Raw genomic sequence first — 21,624 nt, 5'->3', positions numbered from 1 at the left:
GGGAGACCACGATGACAATTCTTATATCCAGCAGCAGGTGTGGATAGCTCAGACCCTTAATATTTCTAATTGCTGGGTCTGTAGCCACATCCCAGCCCACTCTCAAACTGGTGTTCCTGTCCTCGCTATCCCACTCAAGTCCCCCGACCTCACTGGAGGGCCTCGTCCGTTTAAGAAAATATGGAACAGCAATGACACTTGGGAAGCGGTGGGAATAAATGCATCTAAATGGATAAGTGTGGTGGGAGGGAAAGGGTCATTGGTGTTGGGTGTGTAATGGGACAGGGCTGGATCTGGGGAAAAGTAGTTGCCTAGAGCATATTGTGGCCAATGGTGTATGGGATTATTCAAACAAAACTAAAAAGTGGCGGGCCGGGTATGGAGATATGAATTTTTTCTCACCCTGGGATCAAACAGAGAAATCAATCCCCATATAGTTTCCCCATATAGTAACCTTAGTGAAAACAATACAATCTTTCAATGTCATGCAAATAACACCACTCCTCGTAAGGAGAATTACCCTGTATCCTTTGGGGGATACTACTCCTCCTTTGCAAACACCTATATGACAAATGGGTGTAACCAACCCTTCCCGGCCTTAATAGACTATCACTGGGTGTGTGGGACCAGAGCTTATACCGCACTAACAACTAATTGGTCAGGAATCTGTTATAATGCCTGACTCTTCCCACAATTCTGAGTGCTAGGAACCTTCCCTCGAGAACGCCTCCGCAATTTCAGGCGAAAAAGAAGGGCCTTAACAGATGCCCAATGATATGTAAATAACATAAGCCCCTTAACCTGGGAACATTGGCGGTTCCTTAATACCATTAGGGGGAGTAATACACCATGCAAAAAGGCTCCCAAGATTACAAGCAGTAGTTGAAATAATGGCAAATGAAACTGGAGAAAGTTTAACAGCCCTAGCCAAAGAAACAGGGGCAATCCGACAGATGGCCCTCCAAAACCGTCAGCCATTGGACATAGTGCTGGCGGCAAAAGGAGGGACTTGTGCTCTCACTGGAAAAGACTGCTGTGTGTATATACCAGACAACACCAATGAGGTAATAGATTGTGCTAGCCACTTAGAACAAACCGCATATCTTCCCCACGAAGAGCCAAGTTCTTTATGGAAGTGGCTAAGTAAACTTTTCAATTTTTCTGGTATAGGAAACTGGTTGTTTCAAGGAGCCCTAACTCTCCTGTTTGGAATCCTAATAATTTTTGTATGTTTTCAGTTACTTTCCTGTTGTATCCAAAATTGTGTCAGGCATGCTACACAGATAACTGCCCCAAACCAGAGTGCTAATTTGATGATTTTAAATATCACTGATGAACAAAGAGATAAAGAACAATTGATATGTGGAATCCAGTCATTGTTGGTCATTGCGAAGCTTGACCAAAGGAGGGATTGTGAAAGCAGAATGAATTATATTGAAATTATAATTCATTAAAGAAATGCTACTTGAAGGGTTTGTTGAAATATAGTTGTCAGGAAGAGAAACATTAAGGAGTGTGAGACAATGGGTCCTCAAACTAATTAACTTAGAGCTCCTACTGAGCTAGGAGATTGGTAAACGTTAGTATGCAAATAAGATATGTATGTATATTTGTCAGTTTCTGCTTTCTTTTGTCTCTTATGTTAACTTATTTATACAGTTAAGCCAAAGCCAATTTATCTTGAGCCTCAGAGAGGGGCTCACATCTGGGTGCATTAGCAAAGCGCTTTGCTAATAAACAGAGTGGTCTGACAAATTATGTGAGTCCTGAATCTGACTTTGACAACGTTAACCTGAAAACCGCAGCCCCTCCTTTTAAATGGCCAACCCATTTTAAAGGGCCAACCCAACAGGTGCTTGGTATGTGAACTGAGAGTGCTGCTGTTTGAAACCATTCCCACGTGTTAGGAAGGTTAAAGAAGCCAAAAGACTGTGGCTTACCACATCTGCCTGCAAGCCGAATTCTGCTGCCCGCCGGCCCTGCATGTGTGATCTCTCACACCATACCGGCAGGCCCTCAATATAAGAGGCAAAATGCAACCTTGTAAAGAAAGCACACGTTCTCTGTAATGTTAACAGCTTGCTTCACTGTGAAAGTTTACCCATTGTTCTCTAAAGTGTCTCTTTTTAAAGACTAATCTTTTTTCCCCCTCCCACAGCTGCAAATGTTTCATCGCTCCACGTATCATCTCCGTCCCAGAGGCTATCAAAGATTAGAAGACAGAAAAAACCGCACTCGCAATGAAATGTTCTGAGCTCATGCAGGCCTCCCACACTGAAAGAGCCCAGCACAGTGCACTGAGGGAGACAATGTCAGAGTCCAGGAAAGCACAAAATGAACACAAGGACAGGAGGGAGCGAGAGGAGAGGAGGGATGAGCAAGGGGACAGGAGGGACGAGCGAGAGGAGAGGTGACGTCAGCGTGATGAGAGGAGGCAGGATGCAATGCTGAGGCTACTGGAGGATCAAACTGATATGCTCCGGCATATGGTTGAGGTGCAGGAAAGGCAGCAGGAGCACAGACCACCGCTGCAGCCCCTGTGTAACCAACCGCCCTCCTCACCCAGACACCCAAGAATGCGGTGGAGGGCCTCCGGCCATCGCCTACTCGCCAGCTTTTGCAGGTTCTGGTTCTGCATATACTGCATGATAATGCACGTGGTGTTTAGAGCGGTCACAACTGCCGCGGTGATCTGAGCGGGCTCCATGCTTGCCGTAGTATGGCGTGAGCAGGAGAGCAGAGTGGAAGCGGAAGTGGCAGAAGGATGACAATGCTGACAGCAATATGGCGCCCGCATGGAAAAAGGCGTGAAATAATTGTTGGCTGTTGCTTTCATGGAGTGAGAGAGGGGGGAGCAAGGGGTAGGCTAGCAGCAGATGGTGCTGCTGGCTGGGAGAGCAGCCTGAGGCAGAATGGTCCCCTCAAGGATTGAACTCACAACCCTGGATTTAGCAGGCCAATGCTCAAACCACAGAGCTATCCCTCTGCCAATATTCCAGGCAAGACTGAATCTCCATTAGACAAAACTTAAAGAAGAGAATGACCTGCATCACCCCCATTTATTTGCAGGCACCCCGACAGACTTTACTGAGGTCTGCCAGGAGCACCCCTTGTCTGCCCAGGCGCGCCAATCGACCTGACCGAGGCCGGCCAAGAGCACCCAGGAGACGACAAGGACAGCTACCAGTCATACTGCACTATTTGCTGCCACAAGGCAATGAGCTGCTGCTGTGTAGCAATGCAGTCCCACGTCTGCCAGCACCCAGGAGATGTACAGTGACGGTGAGCTGAGCGGGCTCCATGTTTGCCATGGTATGGCATCTGCACGGGTAACCCAGGAAAAAAAGGCACAAAACGATTGTCTGCCATTGCTTTTGGGGAGGAGCGGGGGGCCTGAAGACATATACCCAGAACCACTCGCGACAATGTTTTTTGCCCCATCAGGCATTGGGATCTCAACCCAGAATTCCAATGGGCGGCGGAGACAGCGGGAACTGTGGGATAGCTACCCACAGTGCAACACTCCGGAAGTCCACACTAGCCTCAGTACTGTGAACGCACTCCGCCTACTTAATGGTCTTAAGTGGGGACACACACAATTGACTGAATAAAATCGCTTTCAAAAAATCCAACTTCTATAAATTCGACCTAATTTCGTAGTGTAGACATACCCTTAGTATGATTTTACAACCAGTTGTGCACCCACCTCATGGTACGTTTGTCTAGGCTAGATTTCCCTAGTTTGCTTATGAGATGGGCAAGTGAGACAGTATTAAAAGCCTTATTAAAGCTGAGATATCAAATCTACTTCTTCCTCCCATCCACAAGGCTCATTGCCATCAAAGGATATTAGGTTTGTTTGACATGATTTGTTCTTGACAAATCCAAGTTGGCTGTTATTTATCACCTTATCTTCTAGGTGCTCACAACTTGATTATTTGCTCCACTATCCCTCCAAGTACCAAAGTTAAGATGACTGGTTTATAATTCCCTTGGTTGTTCATATTCCCCCTTTTATTCATAGGTATTATATTTTCCCTCTGATCTCTCCCATTCTCCCCAGGTTCTCAATGATAACTGCTGATGGCTCAGAGATCTCTTCAGCCAGTTCCTTAAATATTCTAGGATGTATTTCATCAGTCCCTGCTGACTTAAGCCATCTCACTTGTCTAAGTTAGGCCATGTCTACAGTAGCAAGCTTACAGCTGTACCGGTGCAGTTGCGCCACTGTAAAACTGCTTATGTAGCTGCTCTATGCCAACAGAAGAGAGCTTGCCCATCAACATAATAAAACCGCCTCTATAGTAGCTACGTCAACAGGAGACGCTCTCCTGCCATTTGCACTGTCCACATTGGCACTTCTGTTGATGTTACTTATGTTGCACAGTGCTGTGTTTTTTTCACACCCCTGAGGGACATAGTTATACTGACAAAAGTGGTAGTGTAGACATGGCCTTAGATGTCTATTAGAGAGACAAGGTAGGTGAGGTAGTATCTTTTATTTGACCAACTTCTGTTGGTGAGAGAGAAGCTTTTGAGCCACACAGAGCTCCTCTTCAGATCTGGGAAAGGCGCTCCCAGCATCACAACAAAGTGCAAGGTGGAACAGTTTGCTTGGCATAAGTAGCACACGCTGATAAAGGACCATTCAAGGCAGAGTGGCCTGTTAACATCTTTGCAGTCATAGGACAAAAAAGGGGGTTAGTGGATTACAGATTGTTTTAATAAGCCATAAATCTGTCGAGTCCATGTTTTTCCATGTCTAGCAGGGTAATAAATTTAAGCTCCCAGGCTCATCTTGTTGTATAGGTTTCCTTTAAGGATTAGGACTGATATAGAGTGATCGCTTTTTGAAAAGTGTTCACCCATAGATAGGTGTTTACCCATAGATAGGTGTTTGTCTTATTTTCCTGTGAAAGTTCATTCTTAACTTGTTTTTCCCTATTTTAGCCTCAGATCCTACCCAATTTACACTGATGTTCATTATGTTAGTTGTCAGATCACTGCTAACCTTTTTGGTGAAAACTGGAACAAAAAAGGTGTTTAACACTTTTGTCCATTGTTTTCTGTTATTGTCTTTCCCTCCTCATGGAGTAATGGGCCTATCTTATCCTTGGTCATCTTGCTTCTAATGTATTTGTAAAATGTTTTATTGTTATCCTTTATGTCCCTAGCTAGTTTAATCTTGTTTTGTGCCTTTGGCCTTTCTAATTTTGTCCCTAACGCTTGTGGTTTTTTTCCCACCCACATCTTCCATGATTTGACTTTTTTTCCACTTTTTGGAGGAGTCTGAGCTTCAGGTAATTGAAGACCCCCTGGTTAAGCCAGGGTTATCTTTTACTGTACTTCCTATCTTTCCTATGCACTGGGATATATCTTTAAAAAGCTGCCAACTCTCCTGAACTCTTTTTTTCCCCCTTAGACTTGCTTACCTACCAATACCTGCTAATAAAAGCAGTTCACCATATAGCTATAGATATAAAGGGATTTATTCGAGGGTTGTGTCCAACTACAGTAGTATAAATTAATAAATAAGTCACCACATGCAACAGGCAGTGGTGGTTAGCACAGGCACTGTGTGAAAATGTGTGTGCCACATTCGAGGTGTCTGTATTCACAGAACTAAGTGCAAGAATGCTTCCCTCATGGATTTTTTTCTAGTTTTGTCCTCTCTAATTTTAACTCCAAAGGGCTACTTCTGTAATAACAAAGAATGTAAGACTGAAAACCCAGCGTCCCAAAGCAATGGTACTCCACTATTTCCCTTTGTAAACTATTCCAGATTTCAATCAACTAATGGTCAGAAATCTTTCACCACCCCTTATTCAGCCAAAATTTTCCTTGTCTTATTTTTACAGCATTAAACCCAGTTATTTTGCAATTGTCTTTTAAAAAAAATAAACTGATCATACTAATTCCATTGAAGTAAAGTACATTTGCCTTCAGTAGTTCTCCAAAAGGTAGAATATCTGAGTTTGAGACAACTGGCTTTTCAAATTATGAAATTTAAAGATGCTTACTCTAGTAACTTCAAGGAGTATCCCAACATGCAGTAGAAAGATCATGATAATCGCTCATCTGCCTCACAGAAGGTCACAACAGAACCAAGTGTGAGGTATCAAGGTCACCAAAGGCAAACAAGATACAGTAGCATCAGATGAATGACCATAATTGGGGGAGAAAGAAGGGAATCTTTGAGAATGGCAACGTGATATCAAGTAAAAATAAATCTGTGACTATCACTATTGTTAACATACATACCAATTCTTCCACCAAACTCGAGCTCCTTTGTTTGTGTTGATACTTTTTCAGTAGTTTTTGCTGTCTCAAAAACTCTCTGTTCCAAAAATATTTCTTCCTTTTTCTTCTGTCTTCTTGGATGTAAGGTATACTGGTCAAGCACATGCCCAATTTCTAGCTCTGATTCAACTTTCTGCTGATAAAGAACAAAAGGTTACAAAAACCACACAATTACCATGTCTTATTTTACAGAGTGGTGTAATCAAGAGAACATTACTCAGATCTGAGCACTGAAGTACAATGCATTTTTCCTCAGTTAAAAGGTATTCAACTATATTAGCAGTAGAAGAGAAGACAGCCAAAAGGCAAACATTCTGCTTAATAAGCACATCTGCTGTCTCCACCCTTTCCAATTCTACAAGCCCTAGTCCTCCCTTCAGATGAGTGTTAACCTAAATGACCACCTTCCCCTGCTAGAAGAAATTATTTTAAAAAGCAGCCACGGAATTAGTGAAATGAGTGCTAAACTTCACTACTCAATCTCTTCTTGGCTGTGTGTTGCATTCCAAAGCCCTCCCCTTAATTTATATATTGTCCATTTAGATAGTAAATAATCTCATTAGGACAGAATCTCATCTTCATACCAATCTGTAAAATGCTTAGCACCATACTAATAACAAACACTATTTTCTGGTAATGCTGCAGATTTACTGTGGTCATAAGACATACAGTTCTTAGCTCTCTCACCTGTAATATTTTGTAGGAAGTATCATTCCTTTCTGTACTATCAGGTTCACCATTGTACCTGCTAGTGTTGTTCTCATTCAGTTTCTAGTTAGAAGAAGAAAGTGAATTTTTAAATGCGACCATTGAAGTACATAATGAACAATTAAAAAAATATTTACCAACAGTAGTGTTTGTAACAACAGTAGACTACTGTAATTAAAAAAAATAGAGAAGGTATTTTGTTATCCCTCCCCATTTGTTTACTTTGAGCACCTGACAGCCTTTTTCTGAAAAACAAGTAGAGGCAATCTCCACTGTTTGGATGCGTCTTAAAGGAAATAGGGGAGAGAACTCCTTTAAAAGTAGGAAAATAATAAATCAGAAAAATCAATTGGGGGAATTCAGGGGTAGGTACAGTTCCCAAATCACTTTTAACTCAGTGAACTGAAACGTCAATTACAAAAAGTGTGTCCATTTAACCATTTTGTTACGCAAGCTAATTCACTCTCCCAAAATTGTTTGTTCTGCAGAAATATACAAAAAAGGAGCAGACCTGCCAAGTCAAAAAGATGCCACTTAACTTATACCTTTCCACAGTAAAAATAGGAGCCAAATATGTCCTTCAGACAAACCTGAAGTCTGGCTACACAGCTTTTGAAAAATCTAACTGATCAAATAAAATTTTGGTTTTGGTTTCAGTTTCTGCTTCACAGCAGGGAGGCTCAGAAAAACCTGCCTGTAGCTAAGGAGACAGAACAAAATTATGAATTCTTCACGAGCTAGTCACTCCTACCATGCCAGTGTTCAAAATGTCTGCTCCCTAAGCTTTAAGCAAGTTGAAACTCCACTGTTCTGCATTATGAGGACCCTCATGCACAGAAGGAGAATTGCGGGCCACAAGTCAGAAACACAGCATGTGGGCATGTTGTCAACAAGCTATGCCCTGGGCCTTTAAGTCATCTGAAAGCTAGAAAATTAGGTCATTATAAAACAAAATCCAGAGCACAAGCCACAGTATGTTTTTAAGGAGTTATAACTCAGCTAAATGAAAAATAATTTTAATGGATTAGTGAAAGGCACATTTTTAAACTAGAAACTATGTCCCACCCTTATTTCAAGTTCCCATCTCTTCTCACTGAAGCACTTCAAAACAAAGTTCTTATAAAAGCAGACATGTGTCACCTCTGCTAATCTTCATTCTCAAAAGCTGCTAGTCCATTTTTAATCAAAATTTTCAACACAAATTCACTTCCAAGTTAGAACAAATGTGCAAAATTTCAGCTTGAAAGCCAAAAGTTTGACAGCTAAAAGCTATCAGAAAATGATCCTTTATAATGAAAACATTTATGCATCCTCATGCATAGGCAAGGCCCCATATACTCCACAGCAAGTTAGTCCTAAATTCTGCACCAAAATCCCAACTTTCTGCAGCAGCTTCAGATAAATTTTTAATATACAGGTTTTTAATTAATTAAATGTGAAAATAAATATAATCAATTCTGCTGCACCTGCTCATTTTAATACTAAATTTGACTTTATGTTGTCTCCACATTTTCAGTGTGGCACAGATATTCATCTTTAGATTTCAATATTAGCAACAATTAAGATAAGTGGGATAGTTCAAACCTCTTAGAACTAGCGCTTCAAGTTCTGTGCAAACTCAAGGAGGTATTACTGCATCCTCTTTACACATTTTCAAGTTTCATAACCATGTAAGCTAGGAAATTTATTTTGTTAAAATGAAAGTGGAGCTTCCTGAGCATAATTCTACAGCCAGGCCCTGACCATAAGCAATACTATGCTTATAATAGCAACTGGGAAGGAAATCTGTTTCAACCTCTATTTACAGTGCTATTAATTTTTTTCTTTAAATCTAGACACATACCCACAGATCCAAATCTTCAAAGTTTTCACTCCTCTAAAAAAATGTCATTTTAGACTATACATATTTATAGAACATAGTACATATCAGTGCAAGTGAACAGATCTCAATCAGAAATGAATCCAATACCAGAAGAGTTAAGTTAGTTTCCCGAGCGGTTTTCTTTTTCTCATCTCTAGATTCTCTGCTTTGGGAGGAAGAACGACGTTTGCCTTTTGCTGATCGACCAGGAGAACGAGATCTGGATCGGCTACCACTGCGTCTGGAAGGAGAACTGGAGGAAGAATTGCTTTTTCGAGGTTTAAATGATGACACAGACTGAAAGAAATAGGAAACATTAAATATGATTTGTAAAGTTTTTTCTAAATGAAAGAACAAGTTGAGTTATAAAGATACAATTAGACATAGTAACTTTAGCTGTTATTTCTCAACATATATTTGTACCGCTTTAAACATCTAATACCTATAAAAGTGTTTAAATATTTGTAGTAAATTTAGGACTCAAAGGGACTCAATTTTCAGCTCTAGTAATTGAACAGACACAGGGGTAATGCAAAGCTTCCCTACTCAGCTAACATTCCATAAGACCAAAATGGCTGAATCTCATTAGTATTTAATCCCTATTCTTCCATTTCTGGTTAATATCAAAGCAACTGAGGCAAGACAGGCTTAAGTATATGGTTGCTTCAGGTCTCATTAATCCTTGCCAAATTTGGGTGCACACCTGGGTATAGCACAGAGATTTCACTAACAACATTGTAATACATTCTCCCTCTAGCAGCAGTAAAGATCAAGGTCTTCATGTCAGCTGCCTATGATACCACTGACTCTTCTCACAATCCCAGCAGGAATAAACAGGCTGCCTTCTGAGATCTTGTTCCAGATATCAGAAGGGGGGGAGGGATAGCTCAGTGGTTTGAGCATTGGCCTGCTAAACCCAGGGTTGTGAGCTCAATCCTTGAGGGGGCCATTTAGGGATCGGGGGCAAAAATTGGGGATTGGTCCTGCTTTGAGCAGGGGGTTGGACTAGATGACCTCCTGAGGTCCCTTCCAACCCTGATATTCTATGATTCTATGATATTGCAGAGAATAGTTCTTGGAAATTTTCTGCCATCTGTACTCTCTCATGGAGTTCTGCAGAACTCTAACTTGTTTCCCCTGTTGTTCAGTGTGTACGCAGGTCCCTGAGGAAGACTGGAATACAGTATTTTCAGTACGCTAATACCACCCAGCTCTATTTCACCATCATCGATTCAACCAGTTCTGTTGAATGGCTTCTCCCTGAGATTGTAGAGATTAGGCGCACAGATGAGACCTAGCTGTTGCACTTCTGCAAAGATGCTGCTACTACACTAACAGGAGGGCTTTTCCCTCCGACAGAAGTACCGCCTCTCATTGAGGTGGATTAACATATTGACAGGAGAAGCCCTCCTCTCAACATAGTGCTGTCTACACCAGAAGTTTGCTTGATATAAATGCACTGCTCAGTGATGTGGATTTTTCACATTCCTCAGTGACGTAGTTATACCCATATAAGTTTACAGTGTAGACTTGACCTCAGTCTAAAATAAAACTAACATAATCTGAGAGAAGCAACTATAAAATGAGATATGACAACAATTATCTTCCCTTTAATGTAAGGTGCATGCCTACTACTTGTTAAAGTTTGCATCATGACAGTATGGTTGAATTCCCAGCTGCTGCTCAATGATTTATTAGCAGCTGTGGTAAGGAAGACTCATCGATATCTGACCAGGAGACTGAAACCACTTCATTCAGATGTGAACTCTGTTACTTCTGCATTTATCACCCCAAGATTAGATTACTGCAATGTGTTTTGCACAAGGCAACTCACTTTAAATCAACCTAGAAACAGAGTGCTGTAGAATGTGGCAGCCCATTTAAAAAGCAGTATTTCTCACTAAGAACACATAACACCAAAGTTTCAGGATCCACACTGGTTTCTGGATGGAGTTTAAGATATTGTTTTTCACATATAAAACTGTAAGGGTAAAGTTTTCAAAAGCACCTAAGATTGTATCTTCACTAGGAAAAAAGTATGTCTAAGGCTAACTCTACTCTACACAGCTTTTAGCGCCATGGCTGTGTCACTACAGCCATGCCGCTAAAAGTCGCACAGTGTAGCCACTCTTTGTCGGCTCTCCTGCCGACAAAAACCTTCCTACCCAAGCGAGCTTACCGCCAGCAAAATGTTTGTGTGTGTGGGGGGGGAGAGAGAGTTTTGTCGTTCAATTGCCAGTGTAGACATTACCTCACTCGAGTAAGGCTATTAGAGGTCAAATCCTAGTGAAGACAAGGTAATCTGTAGCTTTCGCACAATTTAGCAGGTTAAGTTGGTGGCCGACGCTAACTCAATTTTCTAATTTGCATTAAGAAACGACCAGTCTTTGATAATGATGACAAGGCCACAGTGATTTAGAGACCTACATCCTACTGACTTTCAGTAAAAATTTAAATGTCTAAGTCATTTGGGAACTATTTGGAAATTTTATCCTCAATGGCTTGGGGACCTGACTACTTTGAAAGGCACAGCTATTCATTCAAAGTGATAAAGATTATGGAAAAAACTGACATTAGGAAGGGACCAGTAGTAGAAACCTTAGCTTTTCTTATCAGGACTTGTTCAGGACACAGCCAAGGAGATGTTAATATCTCTGGTCCCTTCTCCTCACCTGATCTGAACATATTTCAGGATCAGGAAAGAGAGGAGTTTTTTTGTCCCAAGAGTGGTGGTGAAAGCCATGACGGTAATGAAGATTTTTATTCCCTTCATTATCAAAATTGCTAAATGTTGTTCAGAAAAGCAGTGTTTAGAATAGATAGCAACCCTGCCCCAAACTGAACGGAACAAGCTTTCATTAGTCCTCATATGCATGCTTCCTATCATTTAAACATATTTTTTCTTTCTAAAACAATTCTAACCTCATCAGTAGCCATAAGAAACCCCTAACAAACAGATTCTCATTTGAACAAAAAGAGTTCACATAATTCCTTTGACTCTTTGGTGTTGAACAGCGATTTTAAATAACTTGCTTATAAATTAAAATGACCTTTCCTTCATCTTTCACCCACTTTAGACTATTTAAGACTTCAACAGAGAGTACAATTCAGCATAATTCCACGAGTTACCAATGGTGGAAACTGAAATGTTGAGAGGATTCAGGCATTTTTCCCACCGCGTCATCTAGATTATCTCTGGAGTAAGCACCTGATAACACACCGATGAAAACGCCTCACCCAAGTCTACAATACACAACCACAATTACCATCTCTAGTGGAGAATTCAGAGTCCCATTTTTTCTTGTGCAACACAGCCAACTACAGAAGACAAGACTGCCATCTAAAAATTAGACCTACTATCTGAAAGATCTTTTTAAAAAACAACTTTCAAGCCATTACACAAAAAAAAACAAAAACACACAAAAAAAGAAAGTATACTTCCTTCCATTCTTTTGCAGCTCGTATGTAAGGGTCAAGATTAAGCAGTATCTTAGAGTACCATCCACTTAAAAACTATGTCTAAAAAGGTTGTACCTTCTATCTGTAATATTATAATGGAAATGTCTTCCTCCCTGTGTACTTTATGCATTTGACAGCATTTGGTGTCTATTCAGTTTTAGCATTCTGCTGCTGTCAGTTGACTTCCTGTCTCACGCATTAGCACATAGATATTACATTCAAGGGAAACTCATAGGCAGGTCCTACAGGAAGGCATTCACAAGTAATAGCAACTGAACAAATTTAAGAGGCAAGAAGCAGGCACATGGCATAGAGTAAGGAGGAGAGGGATGGGCCTGAGCCCGTTGCCAACTGTGTCCACATATCTATTCAGGGGACACCATCATAGGGCCTAATCACATCAGCCACACTATCAGAGGCTTGTTCACCTGCACATCTACCAATGTGATATATGCCATCATGTGCCAGCAATGCCCCTCTGCCATGTACATTGGTCAAACTGGACAATCTCTACGTAAAAGAATAAATGGACACAAATCAGATGTCAAGAATTATAACATTCAAAAACCAGTCAGAGAACACTTCAATCTCTTTGGTCACTCGATTACAGACCTAAGAGTGGCAATTCTTCAACAAAAAAACTTCAAAAACAGACTCCAACGAGAGACTGCTGAATTGGAATTAATTTGCAAACTGGATACAATTAACTTAGGCTTGAATAAAGACTGGTATTGGATAGGTCATTACACAAAGTAAAACTATTTCCATGTTTATTTCCTCGCCTCCCCCACTGTTCCTCAGATGTGCTGGAAATGGCCCACCTTGATTATCACTACAAAAGGTTTTTTCCCCCCTCAAATAAATGTGTTAGTCTCTAAGGTGCCACAAGTACTCCTTTTCTTTTAGGATGTTTGGTGTTATTCTCCTCATCCTTAAGAACTCTACTAGTCATCATTGGAGCAGAATACCCTTACGAAAAGAGTATTTTTTTAATTGCTCTGTACATACTATTTTAAAAAGGGTATTTTAAAAGAAACTTAGATTTTGTTTTTTAAATTGGCTTACTTAACAAAAATCTAGCTAACAGCTCTGTAGGCAATTCCACAATTGTGTGGTACAGTCCTGTAATGGGAGCTCTATTTGTGGAATACTTGCAGGCCTGGGCCTTCATTTTCAAAATATATCACCAAGTTTTCTAGATAGCAAATGGGATCAAAGTTCTTAAAACTTTTAATATAGTACACATTTTGAACTTAGTCAGGACTTCAGTATGGATTCTAAATATTATTATACAGATGAACACTTACCCTTATATCGCTTTCCCTCAACTCAAGCTCAGTTCCATCTTTGTACTGAACAGTGTAAAAGTGAGTGAGGTCATTATAGCTAGTTATTTGTACTTCATAATAGAGGACACTTCCTGGCCAACGACCCATCACCACCTCACCAGCCGCAAATCTTCTGTTTGGCATTTTCCAAAAGAATCCCTAAAAAAAAGTACATCAAATGACAAATTTAAGCCAGACCTTCATTCCCACCTTTTTTCCCCTAATCTTTCTATACAGAAGCACAATTGTGATGGTCTATTCCGGAATGCAAAAATAAAGCATTCCAAATCTGTTGAATCTACGTGTGTTATCCATATTATGCACCAAAACAAAAAACCTATTTTAAAAGAACATTATTAAGATTGCCAAGTCAAGCACTCAGAATTTAGGAAATACCAGAATTAAAGTTGCTTGTGCAACTTTAATCCATGTGCCCCCAGAGAATATATTATGATACAGTCCTTAATGACATGATCACAAACTATTTTTTCCACAAGATCCCTACCTCATTCAGTGCACAGGATGGATGGTACTCACTGAAAGAGCAGCTGTATTATCCATATTGAATGACATACTGCCTCATGTCTTATTTAATGCACATTATTGAAACTGCTCTGAAGAGAAAATTATTAAATTTCCTCATGGCTTTTTCTATGGTATACATCATGATAATAACTGAGTGCTTTGCAACCATTTATTTATGTATTTTCACAATACTTATGAGATATGGAGATATTATCCCCATTTCACATATGGGGAGTTGATAGAGAGATTAAGATCAAAAGTAAAATGACCAGATGTCCTGTTTTTAAAGGGACAGTCCTGTATTTAAACCCTCCTGCAGGTGTCCTTTTTTCTGCAAAATGGGCAAACTGTCCTGTATTTTCCGTCTCCCCACTCCTCTCCCATCAGTCTCAGCAGGTCCTGCTGTTGGCCGGATCCCTGCTTGCCAGCCTCCCACCCACCAGTGGTGAGTGGGGGGATCCAGCAGCTGACGGTGGGGGTGTGTGCGTGAGTCTGGTAGCAGGATGAAGATGCAACGCGTGGGGCTAGCCACTCCTCCTGCTGGTCCATCAGCACAGCCCCTGCTGCGTGCTGGCTCTTAGCCAGCAGGGCCCCGCCCATCTGTCCCATTTCTGACCAGCACTGACTGCAGTGGCTGTTGTGTGTGGGCAGATGCCAGGCAGCAGTTGGTTAGGTGTTGCCTCTGCTACCCACCCATCAGCTCCTCCCTGCTTTGCTCCTTCAGCTCCCCGAGCCCTACTGCTTCTCCATATCCCCCCAACTGGAGCGCATCCCACTCCCAGCGCTGCACAGAGAACCAGCCCCTGGTCGGAGCGCTGAGCTCACCAACAGCCCGGCCAGCAGGCTCCTTCCTTCCCCCCCTCCGCCAGTGGCTGGGCCAACACCCTGGGAAAGCCCAAAACCCTCTGGCCTGGGGTGCTAGCCAAGCGGAGCCCAGTCCTGCCTGTGTCAAAGCCCCACATAGCGCTGGCACAAGGAAGGCTCTCTCTGCTAAGCTCTGGAATGGCGGGGGAAAGGACGAGGAAGCCATTTCCAGCCTGCTCAGCCTGAACCTGCAGGCTCCAAGCAGCCCATCGGGCAGGGGCTTAGCACCCTCTTCACCCACCCCCCTCAGCAGAGCTGTCCCTCGGCATACGCAGCTGCGTAGGGCACCATGAAATTTGGGGCACCAAATTGTCCCAAATTTCATGGTGCCCTACACAGCTGCGTGCTGCATACGCGGCAGCACCAGCTCTGACAGCCAGCTCTATCCCCCAACCACTGCCTGCCCCCACCAGGCCGGCTGCAGCCACTGCAAGGGGCAGGGCCGTCCCTACAGGGAGTGTGGGGCCAGGGACAACTCCCTCCTCCCCGCCTCTTAGTCTTCCCCCCTGCTCCGCCCCTATTCCACCTCTTCCCCGCAAGCCTCTTCCCCAGCAAGGGACGCTGCCTGGAGGATTAGCAGGGGGCCTGCACCAGCAGCAGGGGTCAGGCCTGACCCTGCACTCACCAGCAGGAAGCGGAGCAATCCGGCCCCAGCCCGCTCCACTCTGCCAGCTCCCAGTCGAGTTGCTTCACTTCCCACTGCCGATGAGTGCAGGGGTCGGTTCTCCCCGCCTCAAGCAACACACCTGGGGGCAGGGCAGGGGAAGCCGAACCAGCCGTCAAGAAGTGGAGTGGCCCCGCATTACCTGTCAGTGCGGGGGACAGTCCTTTCCCCAACCCCCCCTTGCACCCAAGCAACACACCTGGGGCGGGGGGAGAGGACTAGGCTGGGTTGCTCCACTTCCTGCTGCTGGTGCCAGCCTCCCCATGTGAGCAGCCTCCACAGCTCCTGTCTTCACGGTTCTGCAGCCCTTGAGCATGAACACCCTCCCCACACACACACATACATAGGGCACCATAATTTATGGTGACACACTGCCCCTCACCCTGGGTCCTGCCCCCAGGGAGCACAGGGCTGCTCTGTCCCCTAAGCACCTTCCCCTGCTGAGCCACCTCTCTGGCCAGTTCCTTGAAGCTCCTGCAATCAGGTTCCCTGGGCCCTGGTGCATAGTCGTTGGAACTTAACCCCTTTCTGCCCATGCTGTAGATGGAGGCTACTGGCTTATGTCAAGTGGCCAGCAGCAGCCTGGAGGTGTTAGCTGCCTTTCAACACTGTGCCAGCAGGAAGGGACAAGCTCCTTCCAGCCACTGGGGGTGGGGATGGAGGGGGTGGCCACAGGGAAGAGATGAGCCCTGAAAGACACAGGCCAGGTCATCCCTCCCCACCCACAGCTGGAAGCAGCTCCCATTCCTTCCCTCCTGCACAGTGCCAAAAAGCTTCTGCTGGCCACATTCTGTGTGTTGTCTTGGGAAGACCCGGTGCCAGGTACCAGGAGAGGCGGGTCCATCCCAGGGGCCCAGCCAGGCATGAAGGCACCGAGTGCTGGCGAGGTAGGGTTGGGTTGCTTGGTCAACACCCCTCCAGCATGAGCAAGAGGTACCAGAGTGTGTGTGTGTGTCAACCCTCCCCCTATGAACCCGAAAGTCTTAAAAGATAAGAAGGTAAATAAAATAAATCCAACTAGGAAGTATTTCTTTTTAACGGGGGCTCAGTCAACTTGATGTTAATTTAAATGTTTGTACTGCATAGTTCTGATTTATTCAAGTGAGTTCAACGGCAATCAGAGTAATTTTACCAGGTGTCCCGTATTCAGCATAGGAAAATACAGTCACCCTAGTCAAAAGTATCCACTATTTTTGGGTGCCCAATTTGAGACCCTCCCCCCCGGGCCCGATTTCCCCCTCAAGTACTTCACATTATATAGCATGGGGTGGCCAAACTGTGGCTCATGAGTTACATGCGTCTCTTTTACAGTTAAAGTATGGCTCATGGAGCCACCACCGCCCGCCTACTTTCCCCCATTCTCTGACTACCAGACTGGGTAGAGGGAGGGGAGGTTCGGGGCTTCTGCCCTGCAGCAGGGCTAGGGGTTTCTGCCAGAGACCACTAGTGCCTACTGAGGGTGGAGGGCACAGTTTAAAGGTTCGCCCCCATAACAGTTTGAGTCATGTCCCCCGACCACCAGCAAACTCCCCACTACCCTCAGGGGCCAATCCCTGCAGCTCCCAGGAGTTAGCTCCACTGCAACAGCAAACAGCTGGGAGCTGCAGGGAGGGGCTTCTGCTTTAGCTCTGTGCAGAGAGGCAGCAGCAAAAGCAGAGGCTCTCCCTGCAGCTCTCAGTTCTTTGCCACTGAGACTGTATTATAATGCATATACTCCTCCAAAAGGGGCCAAATTAAGGTTGTGTGGGCCTTTCTTAATTATTATGTGATATAACTAGATGTTCATTTTGTTTTCTCTCCACTATTCCAACATAGGAGACCATCTGACTGAAGTCCTAGAATGAAAACATCAATTCCAGGACTTTCCTATTCCAGGTAATCTTCATTTTTGTTGAGTTCATGGATGCCACAATCAAAGTAGTTACATAGCCTCTACCTTCAGATTCCAGTTATTTGAGTAATAAGTCACGCTAGAGGTATGGACAAGATCACTTCATCGCACTGTTGAGTAAAGCCAGTGGAAAGTGTGGTAAAGAGGTTTATAGGGTTAGGTCACACTGATCATATGCTTCAAGGGAGGTGGACAGAAAATAGAAGTTCTACTGGCATCGGCAAAAGGCGCAAAACTATTCTGTTGCATCCCTGAGAAAGACCAATAAAGGTCTGGTAAAACAGCAGAATAAACAAGGCCTCCCAAACACATACTGAGGGACCCAGAAGAACAAAATATTCAATACACTGGATCGCCAGTCTGCCCTAAAAGAATGGGCAAACTAATTCCGATCTGTAAATCCGATTTATTTGAAGGTATTGGATTTGTTTTCTGTCTTATCCCACTCCCAACCTCTTTCTGTGAGAGCTCAGGATCCAATGCTGATAGCCCAAAAGGGGTGAGGATCTTGAGGATGCTTTCAAATTAGAGAGCCATCAGAAGTTTTAGAGCTGGTTCGGAGGTACTGCTACCTCTGGTGCTGAATGACACATGCATAAAGTGAGCTAGAGAGACACATGAATATTCAGAGGCCACACAACAGGGACGCATACAGGAGGCCTCCTGCCCTTCTTACTGACCTGATCTTTGGACTAGCTAAGAGAGAAAGAGGCAGGAAAATGCTTTCCAAAAGACCAGGTCCTACCACCAAAATGTTACCCTTAAGCAATTTAAGGCCTCCTTGCACTCTTGCTGCTGTGGAATGCAGAAAGAGCTATAGCCCCTTTGAACCACTGAATGGGCATCCAATAATACTGTCTTCCCTCAGAATCCTTTAGTAGCCCATCCCCCTACCAGGACTGAAGGGAGAAATAAAACTGAAAAACCTTTCCTGTTTGGAAATGTTGGGAGAATGCCAAAGGAACCCACAGCTTTGCCATATTGAGCAGAAACATTGAGGAGGAAATATTGAGGAGAGCTGAACATTTATGCGTTATGCTGTGCATACTAGAAGAGAAGGCTAGTTTTTCAGAAGACAGAAGGTGAAGAGAGACTCTCCATACTTTGAAGATAAGGAAGAACATGCCAGTAGTCATATCTAATGGAACAGCAGGTATTCACAAAGGAGAAGTTAGTTTATTCTTAGTTTTGTGTTCAAACATTCTGTAAGACACATAATTTTAAGACCACCATTTCCACTATTTGTCTGGCTACTTGTTTTGCACACGTAAATGCTGGCATCTACCACCATTTTAACCATTGTGTAATCTGGACCTGATTAGGTAACATGATTAAAGTTAAAAGGAGTACTTGTGGCACCTTAGAGACTAACCAATTTATCTGAGCATAAGCTTTCGTGAGCTACAGTTCACTTCATCAGATGTAGCTCATGAAAGCTTATGCTCAAATAAATTGGTTAGTCTCTAAGGTGCCACAAGTACTCCTTTTCTTTTTGCGAACACAGACTAACACGGCTGCTACTCTGAAACCTATGATTAAGTTAAAGCATCAGCAGTCAATGGGACCTTACCCATACTACTGTTCCCACCACTAACAGCAGTGAACATTTTTAATGAAGAGTGGCTGTCTCTATGCTAGGTTATATCATCAGTCCTCCTATGGTCAACATGTTCTCTAGCTGCTCTTCAAACTGTCTTTTGCATTTTAGTTTCACAGTGCAGTTTCCAGGCCATGGACTGTACAGTACTTAAATAATATTTAATCACCCTTTAGGAAAAGCTCTCCACAATACTCACTAAGGCATGGCCTTCAATGGAAGAAGTTCTCACAGTACATATGTACATTTTTGTACAATTGGGGTCTAGGAGATTATGTTTGCCCACACCATCACTCATGCCACTTTCACATTAAATCAACAAACCTGAATACAAAAACTTCAGGCCCAACCATAATTACATTTACAATCTTAATTATTTGTATAGTGCCAATTTAGAGATTTGATTAGAAAGAATGGAATCAGCAAGCTAACTTTTTAAGAACTAAGAGGACTAAAATACTATCTTAATACTATTTTTAAAAAGTCAGATTATACATTTTTACATGTAATTTAATGCATTTACAAAATCTGGAAAATAAAATGTGCTTGCAAGCAAACTTAAATTGGCTTAGAGCAAAAACAAAACAATACTTTGATCTGACTTTAACTATCCTTATATTACATATACCAAAATAGTATAGTAAAATAGTTGGGTGTCAAGTCAAAACATTAGTTGGTGTATCTAACACAAAAGTATTTTGCATAGTATCTTTCACACCAGCCTTACCAAAAAATTAGTACCTAGTTTTTTGTCGCGTTAAGGGGCACAGGCAAAGAAGAAAAGACAGCAACACCACTCCATCTCCCCATTTCTATACAGTATTTACATTTTAAATTTAAAAGCAACTGACAAAGACCATCACTGACAACTACCAAATACCCAACTGAAGAGAAAACCTGCCAGCCTTTGTAAGGCGAATCTTGAAGATAGTAGAGAAGGGTGCATTCGTTCCCTTTAAATATACTTTCAACCAGAACCATTCAAAATGGAGGGAAAACGTCATTATTTAAACTTTTCCCATTTAACTTGACAGAAACGCTTCAATGATCAATGGCTAGAGCACGACATGGAAATGGAACAACCACATCTCAAGTTTGCTTTGTGGATCGGGAATCCTCCCCCGGCCGTGCGAGTAAAGAGAATGGAAGGGGACGAGGAAACGACCCGGGGCCATCACTTTCCTCTGCAGCCCCCCCCCGAAGCCCCACTTTTGCGCGCGATATAAAGTCTCGCTCTTGTTTGTTTCGCAGCATCCCGCGCTCCCCCCGGCGCCAGCGTCTCAGCCCCCGCCTGCGCCTCGCTCGTCAGCTCGGACGAGGCGAGGCACCCAGTCGTCGTCGTCCGGCTCTTTGACAGGGTGTAAGCGGGGGGACAGCCCCGCCCCAGAGGGGAGCCGGCCAGTCTCGCCCGCTGGAGAGGGCGCTACACGCCTGTTTTCATGGACGCTTCAGCTCGCGGGGCTGCCCCGCCACGAGCCTCCCTCTGGTCACTGTCCGCCCCCAGCCGCGTACAAACGGGAGGGGAGGGCGGATAACGGAACCGGTCACCGCCCGCTCGGGGATGCGAACGCCACCAGCGGGTTTGCGAACGAGCGGAACAAACAGGGGCGAGAGAGGCTCGCGGGGGGGGCGGGACGGGACGGGAGCAGTTTAACGCCAGCACCCAAAAGCACAGAGCGAAACGTCTCGGCACCGCGAGGCCCCAGAGCGTGGGGGAGGGGAAGAGAGGAAGCGACAGGACGGTGCCCTTCCTCCCGGGAAAGCCGCTACGGGGGCGTGTCCTGGTCCCCACCTGCCCTCAGTCCCGGATCCTTACCTGGGCTGCCGCCCCCACCTGGCCTGGCAGGAATCGCCTCTGCGACACGGCCGGGCCGAGCGGACCGGACCGTCGACGAGCTACGGTAAACCACCACCCTGAGCGACGGTTACAGGGCCGCTGGCGCGCGCGGAGCTTCGGCCGCAGCCCCGCCCCTTCCTGCGAGCTGCTGGGCGCCAACAGTCCCCATTGGCCAGGTCGCCGGGTTTGAATCGCGACCGAGACACGGAATTGGCTACGAGTCGGTGGCGCGTTCCACCCTTTTGTGCCCCGGTCGGGCCCTCCAAGTGACGGAGCTGCCCCAGCAGGGAGCTGCAGGTCCGAGTTCGTCCCCCCCGCCTCGGGGAAAGGAAACTTCAGACTCGCTCACTGGGACACTCAAGTCCGAGCACCGCCCCCGGGCTCTGCCTCATTGGAGGGTGGAGGAGACAGATTCCCTCAAAGGACACTAAGGCCCCGCGAAAGGGACGTTCCCTTCCTTCTGTCAGAGCCAGCCACCTGCCACTAGGTTGCCAGCCCTCCAAGATTGGTCTGGAGTCTCCAGCAATTAAATATTAATATTTAATTAAAGATTATGTCATGTGATGAAATCTGGAGGAATACATCCAACC

General features: G+C 44.2%; 1 protein-coding gene across 2 annotated transcripts in view; it reads right to left on the bottom strand.

The window, feature by feature from the left end:
• The window catches only part of LBR (lamin B receptor), a 47,260-nt gene extending 25,907 nt beyond the window's left edge, over positions 1-21,353 (bottom strand). The window contains exons 1-5 of one of the 2 annotated variants that reach the window (XM_084624167.1): positions 21,014-21,353; positions 13,636-13,815; positions 8,978-9,166; positions 6,988-7,071; positions 6,262-6,436 (exon numbers count right to left, since the gene is read on the bottom strand). In XM_084624167.1, the coding sequence (XP_084480293.1) occupies positions 6,262-6,436; positions 6,988-7,071; positions 8,978-9,166; positions 13,636-13,800 (613 nt within the window). In that variant the 5' untranslated portion in view covers positions 13,801-13,815; positions 21,014-21,353. The remainder of the gene's footprint in view (positions 1-6,261; positions 6,437-6,987; positions 7,072-8,977; positions 9,167-13,635; positions 13,816-21,013) is intronic. The other variant, XM_084624166.1, reaches the window with a different exon arrangement.
• Positions 21,354-21,624: the final 271 nt, after the last annotated feature.

The sequence above is a fragment of the Lepidochelys olivacea genome, assembly GCF_965140295.1.
Source record: "Lepidochelys olivacea isolate rLepOli2 genome assembly, chromosome: 3".
Taxonomy (NCBI): Eukaryota; Metazoa; Chordata; order Testudines; family Cheloniidae; genus Lepidochelys; species Lepidochelys olivacea.
This window is presented reverse-complemented; position numbering and strand designations above follow the sequence as displayed.